Source organism: Ambystoma mexicanum, chromosome 14 (genome assembly GCF_040938575.1).
Source record: "Ambystoma mexicanum isolate Mex_15411 chromosome 14, UKY_AmexF1_1, whole genome shotgun sequence".
Taxonomy (NCBI): Eukaryota; Metazoa; Chordata; class Amphibia; order Caudata; family Ambystomatidae; genus Ambystoma; species Ambystoma mexicanum.
Window position 1 is genome coordinate 45,765,753 of NC_090940.1, and position 16,095 is coordinate 45,781,847.

The 16,095-nt window shown below is 50.0% G+C and overlaps 1 protein-coding gene across 2 annotated transcripts in view; it reads right to left on the reverse strand.

Moving 5' to 3' along the window:
• The window catches only part of G2E3 (G2/M-phase specific E3 ubiquitin protein ligase), a 950,771-nt gene that overhangs the window by 662,468 nt on the left and 272,208 nt on the right, over positions 1–16,095 (reverse strand). For both annotated transcript variants that reach the window (XM_069638501.1, XM_069638502.1), the window contains exon 5: positions 4,038–4,139. In XM_069638501.1, coding sequence (XP_069494602.1) covers positions 4,038–4,139 — 102 coding nt within the window. The remainder of the gene's footprint in view (positions 1–4,037; positions 4,140–16,095) is intronic.

A 16,095-nucleotide genomic window follows, 5' to 3' on the forward strand; every position in this document is an offset into this window, starting at 1 on the left:
CACGGAGCTCCAGGACGTTGATATGCAGGGACTTCTCCGTCGGGAGCCAGAGTCCCCTTGCGTGCAGATTTTCGGTGTGCGCTCCCCACCCTTCCAGGGAGGCATCCGTGGTCACAGTCTCCTGGTGGGCTGGGGTCTGGAAGTCCATGCCCGCCGTCAGATGCGCGCGGGTGCCCCACCACCGTATCGCTCGTCGGAAACTCTCGTCGAGCTTGATCCTTTCCTCGAAGCTGCCCGTCGTCTGGATCCAGCGCGCATCCAGGAATTCTTGCAACGGGCGCATCCGGAGCCTGCACATGGGAATGAGGTAGATGCAGGAAGACATCATCCCGAGGAGGGACTTGATGGACCTCACCTTGGCCGCGTCGGCCACCAACATCCGTTGCACCTTGCCCAAGATGGTCCTGGTCCTCTCCTCCGACGGGGAGGCCAGAAGGGACACTGTGTCGAGCCTCGCTCCCAGAAACAGTGCGACTTGCGCGGGCACCAGGTGGGATTTGGTGTAGTTCACGGAGAATCCCAGGTCCGTGAGGAGTTGGACGGTCCTTGCCGTGTGGACCACGGCGAGCTCCCTCGTCTTGGCGCGGATGAGCCAGTCGTCCAGGTAGGGGTAGACGTGAATCCCCTCGCGGCGCAGCTGCGCCGCCACCGGTGCGAGGCACTTGGTGAATACCCTGGGTGCCGACCGTAGTCCGAAGGGAAGGGCTTTGAACTGGTAATGACGCCCTTGGACCACGAATCTGAGGAATTTTCGGTGCCCCTTTAGGATGGGAATGTGGAAGTAGGCATCCTCCAAATCCAACGACGATAGGAAGTCTCCTTCCTCCAGCTGACCCAGGACGTGCTGGAGGGTGACCATCCGGAACTTCTGCGCCTTGATGAACTTGTTCAGACGTCGCAGGTCTAGGATGGGGCGCCATCCTCCCGTCTTCTTCTTCACGAGGAAGTATCGCGAGTAGACTCCGGAGCCCCGAAGCCTCTTTGGGACGAGTTCGATGGCGCCCTTTCTGAGCATCGCCTTTACCTCCAGGAGAAGTTGAGGGACGTGAAGTTCTTTCCTGGCCACGGGGGGGACGCGCGGGCACCTTCTTAGAAACTCGAGCGCGTGGCCCCGGGCCAGGGCGTCCAGCACCCAACGGTCGGTGGAGATGGACTCCCACACGCTGACGAAGCCCGCCAGCCGGCCTCCCACCGGGGTGCTTCGGTGGGGGCCCGACCCCACGGCCGGTTCAATCCTGCTTGGACGCGGCCTTGCCGCCTTGACCTCCTTGGCGACGACGGCGGGGTCCGCTAGACTTGCCTCGTCCTCTGTAGGCCTCTTGCGACGACGAGCGGGCCGCTTGACGGTAGGAAGCGAAACCGCCGCCGGAACCTTTGGAGGCGCCCTTGCCTCCGCCGCTCCGAAAGGGCGTTCGTCGTTGCTGCAGGACTCCAAGGGCCCTGGCCGTCTCAGTATCCGCCTTGATGGCCTGAAGGGAATCGTCCACTGTCTTCCCAAACAGGTTGTTCCCGTCGAAGGGCATGTCCAGGACTCTGGTCTGGACGTCCTGCCGAAAGTCCGTAGCTTTGAGCCATCCACGACGTCGAAGGCAAACGCCGTTGCCCAGCTGGCGGAACCCAGTGTCGGCGATGTCCGTCACCACGGTGATGGCGTGGTCCGACGCCACCTCACCTTCCTGCAGGATCTCAAGGGCCTCCGCCCTCTTGTCGTCCGGCAGAAAATCCAGCAGGGGAGCTATCTTGTACCAGAGCTCCCTGTCGTAGCGGGCCACGATAGCCAAGGCGTTGGCCGCTTTAATCGTCGTCGCTGCCGACGAGATGACTCTACGTCCCATAGCATCCAATTTCTTTCCCTCGCCGTCCGGCGGGGAAGTCGATGTGGAGGCCGCACCCCCCCCCGCTTTCTTCCTGGCTGCCGCGGAGACGACGGAGTCCGGGGTAGGCTGCGCCCGGAGGCATAGGGGGGCCGTGTCCGGGACCCGGTACTTTTTCTCGTACCGGTCTCTTCTAGCTGGCGTCGTGGAAGGGTTCTTGAGGAGGGAAAGGCCCTCATCCCAAATGTCGTCCAACAGAGGCACTGCGAGGACCGTCTTCCTCTTGGCCTCGCGCCGTTGATAAAGGAAACCTTCCTTTTTCTTCTCCTCAGGGCAGAGTTGGAAAAGCTCGGACGCCCTGGAGATCATGGAGTGGAAAGATCCGATCTCGTCGGGCGGAGAAGCCCTGGTGGGAGGCGACGACGGAAAATCCTCGTCGTATGCCTCGTCGTCCGTACCCGTCGCTGCCGTGTCAGTCCCCGTATCATCCCCTCGGGTGGACGGGGAGGAGGGCTGGACGGGGCGCGACGGTTGAAAAGGAGGTGGTGGATGGATCCTTCTTTTCTTGGTAGGGGGAACAGCAGAAGGTCCCGGTTCTGGATCCCCCGACGGGAGAGGTTCCTCCGTCGGTAACGGTAGCCTCGTCCTTATCTCGGAGCATAAGGACTGTATGGCCAACAAAATGGCCGCCGAGTTGTCTTGCGGCGCTGGCAGAGGGGAATCCGACGGGCGAGCAGGGGCCCCGTCGGTATCCTCGACGATGTCGTCGTCGTCACCTGCGTCGGGGTCCATTCCGACGGGCTGGCCTTCTTCCACGCCTAGGCCGTGGCTTAAGACCTCGATCAGCTCCTCTTCTGAGGTTGAGGCCGAATCTACGACGACGCCCTGCCCCCCCTTCTTCCCCACGGAGGGTTTCACGGGGGTCCTATCGATGGGCACAAAGGAAGACTCCCTCCGAGGAGGCAGGGAGATCCTGGGCCCTGAGGTCGCCACCACTGGTGCAGCCACCACAGGCTGAGCCAGGGCCGCCGCGACCGTTTCGATAGAGGGCTTGGTCGGATGGATCAAGGCCTTCACCACCTTAGGTGCGCTCACCGCCTTATCCTTGAGGGAGGGGGCACTGCCACGCTCCTCCTCTGCCTTAGAGCTCGACCGGGGCCTCTCCAGGAGCTTCGCCGGGTGCTCGGCCTTCCTCTTACCCGACCCAGAGCGTTGGCTCGTGGTTGATGGTGCCGGGGAGGGTGCGCCCTGCCTGGCGCCCGTAGAGCCCGACCGTTCGGCGCTCCCGGTGCCAGCGGACTCGCGGTGCTTGGCCTTATGTTGGGCCCCCGTCGCCGGGGCGCCCTCAAAGGTCTTAGAAGACCGCTCGGATTTCTTCTTCTTCTCGCCAGACGGGCTCTTACCCTCCAGCCAGTTGGCGAGACGTTGATGGCGGTCCTTCATGGTCCGTTCCGACATGTCGCCGCAAAACGCACAGTCCTTTTCCACGTGCGTCTTGTCCTCATGAAGGCAGTAAAGGCAGAAAGAGTGTTCGTCCTCCTTGAAGACGTTCTGCAGCTGGCATCCAGGGCAGACCCTGAACAGCTTTCCGGGCGTCGAGCTTCCCTTCTCCTGGGCCATCTCCGAGACCGGGCCTGAGAAGCTTCTGGAGTCCTCCGAAGCGTAGCTCGACGAAATCTTCACCCTTGAGGGGCACAGATGAATCCGACACGGGTCCCCGTTGATCGGATGTAGGATCGGTGGAGCTTGAGGCTCTTTTGACCGAAAGAATCAAAGTTTTTTTGTGAAAAAGCGCGAAAAAAAAGCACTAACGCTCGAGAGCAATAGCACGAGGATCCCAACACATGAACGTGCGGTAAAAATCTGAAGATGGCTGCCAGAGGCGGTGCTTAGGTAGAGGGCAGTCATTGGCTGTGGTCAGTATGACGCAGAGACCAGTGATTGGTTATTACTACGAAAGACAGATCAGAAACGAAACTGATACTGGTTTTTTCTTTACCGAGGATTCCCAGCCTGACGACGGGGAATATTCATGAGCATGTGAATCCATGCCAGACCCCATGCTGGAGAACATCTAAAACCCTGACACACCAATACTCAGAGGGACCAGGCGAAAATTACCAAAAGAGAAGGAAACAAATCAGTAAAGCTAAACCTTGCGGGAGGAGAGGGGTGTAAAATAGGGTACTCCAGCTATTAGAGCAGTAGAACACACAAACATACCAATCTCTTGGATCGGGTCAGTTCTTTCCGAATATCTTCAACCAGGAATCCATAAATACCCTCGTCTTCTTCTCCCCGCTGATAGATTCCACTGGAGAGCAACTAGAGAAATAAAAATGCACTTCAGTTGAGTAAATACATATGGATATTTGGTGACCTAAAAGAAGCAAAGTGTAGCCCCTTGCTGGGGGCTCAAGAGCAGGGCGACCATGGTGAAGCAGCAGGTCCTTGATGACATTACCAGAAACAATGAGACAGAGCAGGCCTGCAGTAACTAATGAACAAGTCCATGCAGTATGTAATCTCCTCCCCCTGCCCCACACCCTTGCCAACCCCCCCCGACCCCTCCTTCCCTCTTCTCAGCCTACAATGCCAGGATTTCTGCACCTTTTATACACTAGTTTCAACCATTGACTTTTGGCATTCACCACTTCTAATAGGAGGATAACTTTCTGCAAGTACAAACATTTACAATCCTCCGTCCACTCACCTCTGGCCTTCCGCCTAGATTAGGCACCAAAGAATTCAAGTGTCTGGCTCATAATCCAGAGTCCCCTGTGTTTTCAGTCTGTGCACATTTAAATATATTAAGATTCAGTCGTTTCAATTTTCAAAACGAGAAGTCATCCCATTGGACAGTATTACATCATGGCTATACTGAAGGAATTGCAGTGCTCACGTCTTCCAGCGCCAGGTTTCTTTAAACGCGTTGCTTTATCTATGAAATGGTTTTAATTTCTAGCACCCTCTAAATTCCTGGATTACTTACAAACTACAATGCATTGAATGCTACCTTTATGAAAGAAATGTTTGTTACAGGTTAGTCCCAAATTCATTGTGCAAAATATGAAAAAATTACCTTCATGGTGATTCAGGTTCTTAGTCCAGGCACTCCCTCCTTCACAACTGGTTGGGTATGCCTGCATCTGCATGCTGGCTGGACAAAACTGGCAAAAAAAAGATAGCTACCCCTTTAAGAAACTTGACGTTGGTGAGACTACTTTGTATATGCATCCCTCTGAACACCAGACCCACACCTCAACCCGACATCACCAACTGCCCACACCCAGTGAACGATTCTGTCACTGGAGGTTGAATTAAAGTATATGCTTAAATGGGGATAGAGGGCTGGGAGTTCTGAAGGAGGGAGTGCCTGGACTGAACCTGAATCATCATGGACATTTTTTCAATTTCTTACACATCCTGGCTCTCCCTCCTTACTAACTGGTTGGGACCAGACTAAAAAGTCTGGCATGAGCAAGGGTGGAGAATACAGCATGTACGCAACTCAAACAAGTTGTGGAGCACCGCTTGTCGAAATTTGGCATCTTTCCGGGAGGATGCATCCATAGCGTAGTGCTTGCAAAAAACGAGTGGAGTAGTCAAAGTAGCAGCTCTACACATTTCTGCAATGGGGACGTGCGTAATAAAGGCTACCGATTCCACCTTAGTTCTTGTGGAATGAGCCCAAAGTTTCGGCAGAAGCACAAGCCCCTTCAGGTCATAAGCCTTTGCAATACAAGAAACAACCCAGAAGCTTTAGCAGCCTTATTACCAGGGGAAGGACCACCATAAGTATCTGAATGGTTTAAGTTCTAACCAACACAAAAATAATATACAAGTTCTTGATACATCCAGATTATGCAAGATTCTCAGCCACGGAAGCATGCGGTCTGGGAGGAAAAACAGGAAGAAAGATTTCTTGATTTGGATGGAAAATCGGAAACCATCTTTGGTTAAAACAAATAAAATAAATTTTAAAAAAAGTACTGTATGATGGACTGCCATTTCTTTGCGAAAAATCAAATAAGGTTACTTTGAGAGTTTGTGAATCCTCCTAGCAGATGTAATGGCCATTAAAATGGCGGTCTTCCATGTCAAAAGCTCCAATTTGCAGGATGCCATTGGCTCAAAAGGTTTGTGCATTAGAGCAGAAAGGACTATATTTAGCTCCCACCAAGGTGGTGGTTCGCGAAAGGGTGGATGCAAACCTCCTTCAAAGTGCCACAGAAAAGCTTCATTTGACAGAAAATTATGGTTTTCTTGTAGAAGATTTCCTAGAAGCCGTCAATCTTCCGATTCTGTTCTGTTAAATGAAGATGGGCAAAGGTCAGTTCTTCAGGAACCAAGCTTTCAAGGTCCAGCATTTGAGGGGAGGGGTGAAGCACCTGCCCCTTCTCTTGAGTTTTTTAGATCCTCGGAGATCAGTAGATCCAACTTTGATGCCCTTGCTAGTTCCAGATCATCTGGGAACCAAATCTGACGTGTCCAGGACGGGCCTTCAAGTATCGCTGTCAGATTCTGAGATATAGGGAAGTGGAGGGAATGCATTAAGTGTTTTGTTCCACCAGTCCAGCTGTAGGACGTCTCCCAAGGAATGAAGACCCAGGGCCTCCCTTGAAGCAAACAGAGGACAAAAGGCATTGTACTGTGTGGCAAAGAGGTCCACTGCTGGATGGTCCCACTTTTGAAATCTTTGCGACTGACATTTATAGTTCCCATTCGTGTGGAACAAATTTTAGCCTGCTGAGCTTATACACCAAGACCTTCTTTCCCTCCAAATGAGAAGCCAGCAGGAAACTGTGGTTCTCCATGGTCCAATACCATACTTTCTCTGTGAGAACACAGGAAGCGAACATGTCCCCCCCCTAAACCCCCAGCCCCCAGTTTGTTGACATAAAACATTGCAGTGGCATTGTCCGCAAGAACATTGACCACCTTTTCCCTCAAGGGCGAGAAGGAATTTACACCGTTAAGAAATAAAACCGGCCTCAGTTCAGCGAGGAGTCAGAAATGAGAGGAGGACACAAAGTGGTAATGTGCTCAACATCAGACAACTTTATTAAAAGAAAAGGGTTGGATCAAGGCCTCCATCACTATCCTATAGAGATTCCCTACCAAGGAAACTACAACTAAAGATCAGTCTGTATCTTGTCATCTAAAGTAAACTGTCCTTGTGTCCAAATATATCTGACCGTCACACTAGAAACAAAACAATTAAGAAGTGTAAGGTAAATTGTCGCCGATCTAGATTTACCCCCATAAAAACAAAAGTGTACAAAAGTAAAACAAATGGGTAAATCCAACAAAATGATTTCCCCCAAGGATAAGTGCTTGGATCCAAAGGAAGTTCCACTCCCGTGGATTACCCTCAGAAAGGATGGTCAAAGTGTTGATGGTGAAAGGGTCTTTCCCAAATAATGTTCTCTTAAGAATAGAAGGAATATTTCAGGTAGGATGGAGACTCTTTTCCAAACAATGTTCCCTCAAGGAGGGTAAGAATGTCTTTTCCATATAACTTCTCAAAGCTGACAGTGTCTTTTATACAGGAAACATTTCAAAGATGACAAAAAGTGTATTTTATATAACAGCTTCTCAAGGTTGGCAAAATGTCTTTTATACAATAAATGCTTCAATGACCTAGTATAGACCTTTGCCAGGAATCCTTCAGCAGATTCTTTAGATCCCCTGGTATACTCTCCTGCCAGATATCTCTTCCACAAAGGCTCACTGCCTGAGGTATTTGGTTTACCAGGAATTCTACCAATGTTCTCCCAATCTTTCAGCACAGCACAGAAGTACTCTTGCACAAGCTATACTTCATTGGCTCTAGATACTGCTTGTTCCAATTTTCCCCACATTGGGGGAAATCTAGGGAGACTTATACAAAAACTTTTTTTTAACTTCATTAACATGTATCTGCTTGTAATCTTTACTACAATTTCCCCATCTTGGCATTTCATGCATGAGGATTTATGCAAATTCAGTCTGCTTTACTTGGGCAGTATTCAAAATTAACTTTCAATTGTTTGTGTGCCTGTCGGTACACCCCGGGGTTCCCACTATCACTGGGACAACTCAAAGGTATTTTCCAACCCGTGGCATACTGCTGCGTCAAAGTCTTTAATCGTGAATGGCTTTGCACGCTTTGTAAACCCGGTTTCAGCTTCCTGATTTGCTCTGCGTTCACTTGCCAGTGAAGTGGTTTTCTGGCATGATCACTCTCTGGACAGCATTGCCGCTGCTGCCGGCTCTGGACCGTCTCTTCCCTGGTGCCCGCCACGCTTCCAAGGGTCTCCCGCCACGCTTCCCTGAGTCTCCCGCCACGCTTCCCTGAGTCTCCCGCCACGCTTCCCTGAGTCTCCCGCCACGCTTCCCTGAGTCTCCCGCCACGCTTCCCTGAGTCTCCCGCCACGCTTCCCTGAGTCTCCCGCCACGCTTCCCTGAGTCTCCCGCCACGCTTCCCTGAGTCTCCCGCCACGCTTCCCTGAGTCTCCCGCCACGCTTCCCTGAGTCTCCCGCCACGCTTCCCTGAGTCTCCCGCCACTCCAGTAAGGAAGGCTGACAAGTGGCAGCTTGAAATCCTCTGCTTTCCGCTGCAGGATTCGTTCCTGTGGACCTGCCTTCACTCTTGGTTCTGCTTCCCCTGTTCAGCTCATCACCGCCGACTTCAGAGTGCAAACAATCTTTAATTTCCGATACAGATGAACTCCACTATAACTAGCCCGTGTATTTGACGAGGTTTCTTTCAATCCCTACCAACTCCTCTGTCTCAGTACTTGAGGCATTGTGGGAGATGTAGTCCATAGGATTGTCAAGAACAAAAAGTTACAAGATGTTAAATGGGTATTTGAGGTGTGACCGTTATTCTGCTCATAGTTATGAGGGGGTCTTAAGGTTTTAGATTTAGAGGGATTTTTATAGTGAAGCAGGCCATCAGGAATTTAGGAATTATAGTGTCTTCCTCTTCTGTAAGGAAGAGAATGGGGTCATCACATCTCTCAGGCAGCCATCTCCTCCCATGTGATCCACCCCATACCACCACACCCTGGGTCAGTATCAGGTAGCAGCAGCTGTCCCCTGGCCACATATGAGATCTTTGACTGGGGCTCTGTGGGAACCCCACAGGACTCAAAGTTCCAAGACATTTATGATATCTCTTTTCTTGGACTGACCATGAGTGTCAGATCCTAACAGTGGGCTCCCCACCTGTAGTCAGTCTGTTGTAAGCACCATCTGATGAGGCGATTTAAAGGGAAACCCGATCAACAGCTCCTCCGGAGTGTTCCACTATATCAGAGAATACAGAATGTGTCTGGGGATTGGAATTTTTATATTCTGAGAATTCAATAGCTGGTTCCAGTTCAAGTTGCTGGTGAGGTGCCACTGAATGGTCTCATTTGAAGCCTTGCGTGGGGGACTAGAATGATGCAAGAAGCCATCTGCCCAAAAAGTCTTTGTAACATCCATGTGTTAGGCAGAAACCTGTGCAGTTCCCTTGGGGAACACTGCAAAAGATTTAAGACTACAGGTAGAGCAGTAAACCCCTTTGGTAGCAGTCTGTACCACCCAGATTTACCTGGTAGCTGTGGCTGAGCAGTCAGACTTCTCTCAAGAAGAGTTAGGCAGTATGTAAAGTATACACAATATGTACCAAAACACAATAGCACAAGCAAACACTGACCAGAGCTTGGTTTCAAAAGTATATAGTTATTTATTTAAAATACACATAAAGTAAAAACACTCTAGCAAAAATATAGTAAAAGCACTTCAACACAGTTATACTGAAAGTAAATTCAATCCTTTCTCTTATCTAGACAACTCTAGGTTAACACCACTTAATTAAAACAGAGGTGAGTGCTTAACGTTAGATGACACTCTAGTAGTTTCCAAGAAAGGGAGAGAAAAAGCAGAAATAGGTTAGACACACCACTCTAAGGTCCAGAACACTTGCAATAGGCTTAAAGAAGAATAAAGTCACAGGTGAGCAAAAAGTCACTGGCAGGGCCCACTCTTAGAGTAGCCGGAGCGAAAATGTGCCCAAGATCACACTGTTAGTTAGAGATTCAAAGTCTTGCAAAGAGTCGAAAAGAGTTTAGAGTGGCTCAGAAAGTTTAGCCAAAGTGTCCCAGGCACTCCCAGGTTCGAAAGCCGGGGACTAAATCTACCCCGTACAGTCGGTAGCAAGGGAAGCCAGGCGGAACACAGTACCTTAAGCGGAAAGGATCCTCCAGCGGGGGCAGTTGTTCCAGGCAGCGACAGCAAGGCTCGACGTCGGTCAGGGGAGAAGAATATCTCGCTGAAGAGCAGAAGAGAAAGGTCGTAGCACTGCCCGGGAAGAAACCAGCCGCGGAGTCCTCCGGTTAAAGGGTTGGTACCGACTTTCGCGGTATGGGGGTAAAGTGTGGTATTCCGGATGCCGGGGTGCTTGGCACAGGCAAGGCGGCCACGAGATACCTCAAAAGAACGGAAAGAAGGCGAAAACTGGTTGTCCCCACCAGTCAAGGGAAGGAGCCACTCCGTTAAGAGTTCTCCTCGGTCGTCGGGAAAAAAAGTGGTGAGACGGTTCAGCAGGGCTCCACCGGGTGGTGTCGTCGAAGCAGGTCGGCTCAGCTCTTCCCTCGTCGGATTCTTGGTCCTGTGGCGACTTCTGAAGTCCCAGTCCCCAAAGCCCTGCTTTTATGCAGCAAACCCCCATTCACCCAGCCTAGCTGTCACTCAAACATGCTAAGTGGTGAGCCGGCCGGCTCACCACTTGGGCCAATCAGGACGGAGTGCGACTTGAGTTACCAAGGTAACTCAGTCCAGGGTGCCTAAATCCCCCTCCACCCCTCCTAAGTACCCCAGACAGAGTGGCACCACTTTGGAGGGCTTCTGTGGAGAAGCCCGCCAAAAGTGGAACAAAGGGCTCCACTTTGGGTCAGAGTTACAGAGGCGAACACCAACGCCATTTTAGAATCAAGTTTTGGCAAAAAGTCCCAACCGGAGTTATAAAAATAAATATATAAACCGGCGGTATGTTTAAGGCTACCGTAAATAAATAATTAAATGTGTTAGCCTAAAACAATGGGAAATCCCATAGGGAAATATTCGCGGTCGAATATAAAAAGTAGTTTCCACTGCCACCAGCCAAAACTCGATCAGGGGGGACGGAGACGTGCCCCCTCGACTAACAGACCCTGGGGCAATCGAATTGCCCCAGCCAGTACGTCCACAATATGATGGTTTGTACTGGTTCTGTTCAGGATTCAAGACTAGCAAAGTCTTTGGTGACTTTACATGCCCTGGGAGACAGTAGTCAGTCCCAGGGTATGGAGTCTATGTTGGGGAGTCCCTAGGACACCCCTGGGTCACGGCACAGAGGGTGCTGTGTGACCCACATCACAAAAATACATGAGGCCCTATGGAGTAAAAGACCCCATAGCCCATTCAACACAAGGTTTAACCAAGAAAACACACTTCAACATGTCCAAGAGTGAGGGTAAAAGAGTCTCACTCTTGGCAGGAGAAAAAAATTAAACCCCAGAAATCCAGCAAAGCTGCTGGGGGACTCACTAGGTAGGGAAATTCAGCCTAAACAGAGAATTCTCCCTAACACTCGCCCCCCCCAGACTAAGGGACAGGAGGATTTAATCCACTCCTGGATGAACCTCATACCTCTAGTCGATGATATACATCCTAGAGAGTCCATCAGCATTTTGATGGTGACACCCTGACCTGTGCTCAATGGTGAAATCAAACCCTTGCAGGCAGATTGACCATCTCAATAGTTTTGGATTTTCCCCTTTCATTTGCATTAACCATCTCAAGGGTTGGTGGTCAGTCTGAATAACAAAAGTAGAACCATACAAGTATGGCCTAAACTTCTTCAGTGCCCACACAATAGCAAAGCATTCTCTTTCGATAGTTGCCCACCTTGTCTCAGGATCCTTCAGTTTCCTACTGATGAAGCAAATGGGGTGCTCCCTACCCTTCTCATCCAGTTGGCTTAGAACTGCACCTATACCTACATTGGAAGCATCAGTTTGTACAATGAAAGGTTGGTGGTAGTCAGGAGCTCTCAATACTGGAGCCTGGCAAAGAGCTCTCTTCAGTTTTTCAAAGGCCTGATTGCACTCCTCATTCCATTTTACCTTCTTAGGGAATTTGGGAGAGGAGATTACATTCAGTGGAGAAGCTATGGTCCCATAGTTCTCAATGAAATTCCTGTAATACCCAGTGAGGCCTAGAAAAGCTCTCACTTGGGTTTGAGTAGTTGGTGTTGTCCAATTTTGCACAGCTTCAATCTTGCTGGGCAAAGGCCTTATTTCTCCACCTCCTACCTCATGTCCAAGGTAGACCACTTTACTTTGACCAATCTGGCACTTACTGGCTTTGATTGTCAAATGGGCCTGTTTCAGAGCCTGCAACACATGTCCTAGGTGGTTCACATGTTCTTCCCAGGAGTGGCTGAAGACTGCAATGTCATCCAAGTATGCCATGCAGAAATCTTCCATCCCAGCCAGAACCTGGTTCACCATCCTTTGGAATGTGGCAGGTGCATTTGTCAGTCCAAAAGGCATGACCTTAAACTGGTACAAGCCAACTGGGGTTGAAAATGCAGTTTTCTCCTTGGCATGGTCTGTCAGGGCTATTTGCCAATAGCCTGACGTCAGGTCAAATGTGCTGAGGTACTTGGCTGCACCAAGTTTATCCACCAACTCATCTGTCCTGGGCAAAGGGTGGGCATCAGTCTTGGTGACTGCATTTAGAGCTCTATAGTCCACACAGAATCTCAAGTCTTTGGATCCTGCCTTTGGTACTAACACAACTGGGCTAGACCATGGACTAGTAGAGGGCTCTATTACCCCGAGATCAAGCATCTTCTTGACCTCTCCTTTGATGTGGGCTCTGATATGTTCTGACATTCTGTATCCTCTGCTTTTGACTGGCAGACAGTCACCAGTGAGTATCTCATGCTGGCCCCAAGGGGTCAAGCCTGGTGACAGTGAGAACAGGGAGGCAAACTGATTTAACATAGATTTGCACTCCTCTTGTTGCTCAGGTGTCAGGTCTGAAGAGAGATTGACTCCTTCAACTTTTTCATCTAAAGGTACACCTCTGAGGAGATCAGGGAGAGATTCACTCTCTTCTTCCTCTGCAGCTGAAGCTAGGAGCAAGGCTCCTACATCAGGTCTGGAGATGTATGCTTTTAGTCGGTTGGTGTGGAAGACTCTAGGAGCTTCCCTGGGTCTGCCCAGATCCACCAGATAGTTGACCTCTCCAAGTTTTCCCACAACCTTGAAGGGTCCCATCCATTTGTCTTGCAAGGCCCTCTGCCTTGTTGGGAGCATAACTAGAACTAGCTGGTCTTGAGTAAACTCAACCATGTTAGCCTTCTGGTCGTGCCAATGTTTGACCAGGGCTTGACCAGCTTTCAAGTTGTCACTTGCTTCTGCCATCATGTGTGACATTCTCCTCCGGAGACCTATCACATAGTCAGTCACTCTGACTGGCTTGAGGGGAGGAGCACCTTCCAACCCCTCCTTAATCAGGGCCAATGGACCTCTGACTGGATGGCCATAGAGAAGCTCAAAGGGAGAATAACCTACTCCCTCCTGAGGGACTTCTCTATAAGCAAAGAGAAGGCATGGCAGTAGAAGGTCCCACTTTTTCTTAAGGGGTTCTTCTAAAGCACCTATCATGCTCTTCATGGTTCTGTTAAACCTTTCAACCAACCCGTTTGTCTGAGGGTGGTAGGCGGTTGAGAACTTGTAGGTAACTCCACAGGTTTTCCACATGGCCTTCATGTAGTGGGACATAAAGTTTGACCCCCTGTCAGAGATTACCTCCTTAGGAAACCCAACCCTGGTAAAAATACCAAGGAGGGCCTTAGCCACAGCCGGAGCTGTAACAGTCCTCATAGGAATGGCCTCAGGGTATCTAGTAGCATGGTCTACTACAACAAGGATAAACCTGTTGCCTGAGGAGGTTGGAGGATCAAGGGGACCAACAATGTCAATCCCTACCCTCTCAAATGGGACTCCCACAACTGGGAGAGGCACTAAAGGTGCCACATTCTTGGAACCAACCTTACCAGAAGTCTGGCAGGTATGGCAGCTCTTACAATATCTATCTACTTCAGCCCCCATCTTTGGCCAATAAAAGTAGAGTGAGAGCCTTTCCTTGGTCTTCTTGAAACTCAAGTGGCCAGCCAAAGGTATCTCATGGGCTAGTTGTAAGAACTGTTGTCTGTTTTCTTGTGGGACTACAAGGCGTTTGTAGTCTCCAGGTTCAGACTCAGTGGGTTCACTGTAGAAGAGGCCATCTTCCCAGTGCAACCTATACTTCCCAGGCTCTTGCCCATCAGCTTGAGAAGCTGCCTGGTGGCGGAGACCCTCCAGAGTTGGACATTCTCTTTGCCCCTTACGAAAAGCTGCCCTGCTAGGCCCACCTTCTGCCAGTAAAGACTGCAGCTCAGGATGGTCCTCAGGGTCCAAATCTCCAATAAGGTTGGGGCCTCCTTCTAGCTCTTCCTCAGAGTCTAGCTCAACCACACAGGGTTGTACCTCCCTCTCAGCCTCAGCTGGAGGGGGAGTTACAGGTGTAACTTTGGACAACCTCGGGGAAGTCCTTGTTGGAAGCACTGGAGTGCTTGCTGCTGGCTTTTTCCTAGGAGTCTTGGGTTGCCCCTTTGCTCCTGATCTGGTAGTTACTGCAGTAAGTTGCTCCAGTGGTAGAGGAGTGATTTCTGTCATCATCTCCTGAGATAACCCTCTCAGGGTTTTCTCCCTTGCAGGTTTTGTGAGTTCCTGAAACCTTTTGCTAGGAGGTCTGGGGGTATGAGATACAACTCCAAGAGCTTTGAGGTCATTACCCAACAGAACCCTACCTGGCACTTCACATTGTACACTGACAGGTATTTTTACAGCCATATCATTACATTGGATGAGAACTGGTAACTGGGGACACATCTGCACAGGCCCACCAGCTAACTTGGTGAGGCATTTGGGTGCCTTAGCAACATCCTCTGCCTTGAAAAATGATTCATCCACCACAGTTATGCTGGCTCCAGTGTCCCTAATGGCAGGAGTCTCCTGACCATTCACCTGGACACTGTCCTTATAATACTCTTTAGTATTATCTGGGATAGAGTTATAGACATCTAAATTCTGTTGCTCCCACAACCCCAGAGAGACTAAAGAAACACTAGCTGAGACTCCAGTGGGTTCATCAGCTAGTAATAGAAAGTTTCCACTTGCCATATGTACTTCCTCTTCTGGAGCGAAGGCTAAGGAGGCAAGCTGGACCCCTGAAGGTTTACCCTTACATCTGGGATCTCCTTTCACATGGTCAGTAGCCTTACAAACAAAGCATGAGCCAAAGGCTCGCTGGAATGGAGGCTTGTTCTGACCTCCTTCTGGTCTGGGACCAGAAGGTACACTAGCCTGATTTGGTTTCCCTTGTGGCTTACCCTTATAGTTTTGTTTGGGGCCCTCTTTGGAATTTGTAGTATTAGAATTCTCTTTGGAGTCCTTCTTAGACTGTTTTTCCCCATCCTTCTTCTGAGTTACCCCAGAATCCTTGTGAGTGGCCCTGTTGGCAACCCACAAGTCAGCAGCCTTAGCTAGCTTCCGGGAATCTAATTCCCTGGAATCAGCCAAGTGTTGTCTGAGCTCAGGAGAGCAGGCATCATAAATAGTCTCCAACATAAACAAATTCTTCATACCTTCATAAGTGTTCACCTTGTAACCCTTAATCCATCCCTCTAAGTTTTTCAAACATTCATTCACCCAGGTAGCCCAAGGGGTACCATCATGCTTTTTGAGGCTCCTAAACCTCTTAAGATACTGGGAAGGGGTCTTCCCAAACCTAGCTATCAAAGCTAGTTTCACACATTCATAGTCCTTCCTATCCTCCTCCCCCATCTCCATTACCACATCAGTTGCAACAGGGGGGAGCCTAGAGAACAACCAGGTAAGTAAGTCATTTCCTGTGATGTTCTGGAGCCCATGATTATATTCAAACAGAGACAACCAATCCAACACATCCAACTTAGGCTCATACATACCAACCAATTCTTTAGGCATCCGGGGTCTTTTAGGACTGGAACTTCTAGAGGAGCCAGAGAGAGAAACATTCTCAACAGATAATTTCTTCATTTCTAAGTCATACTTGAGCTCCATTTCCCTTAGCCTTAGTTCTTTGTCAGTTTGAGCATTAAGTTTCTTATACTCCAATTCTAGCTTCATTTTCTCCAGTTCAAAGTACTGAGGACTAAATGTGGGACCTGGTAAAG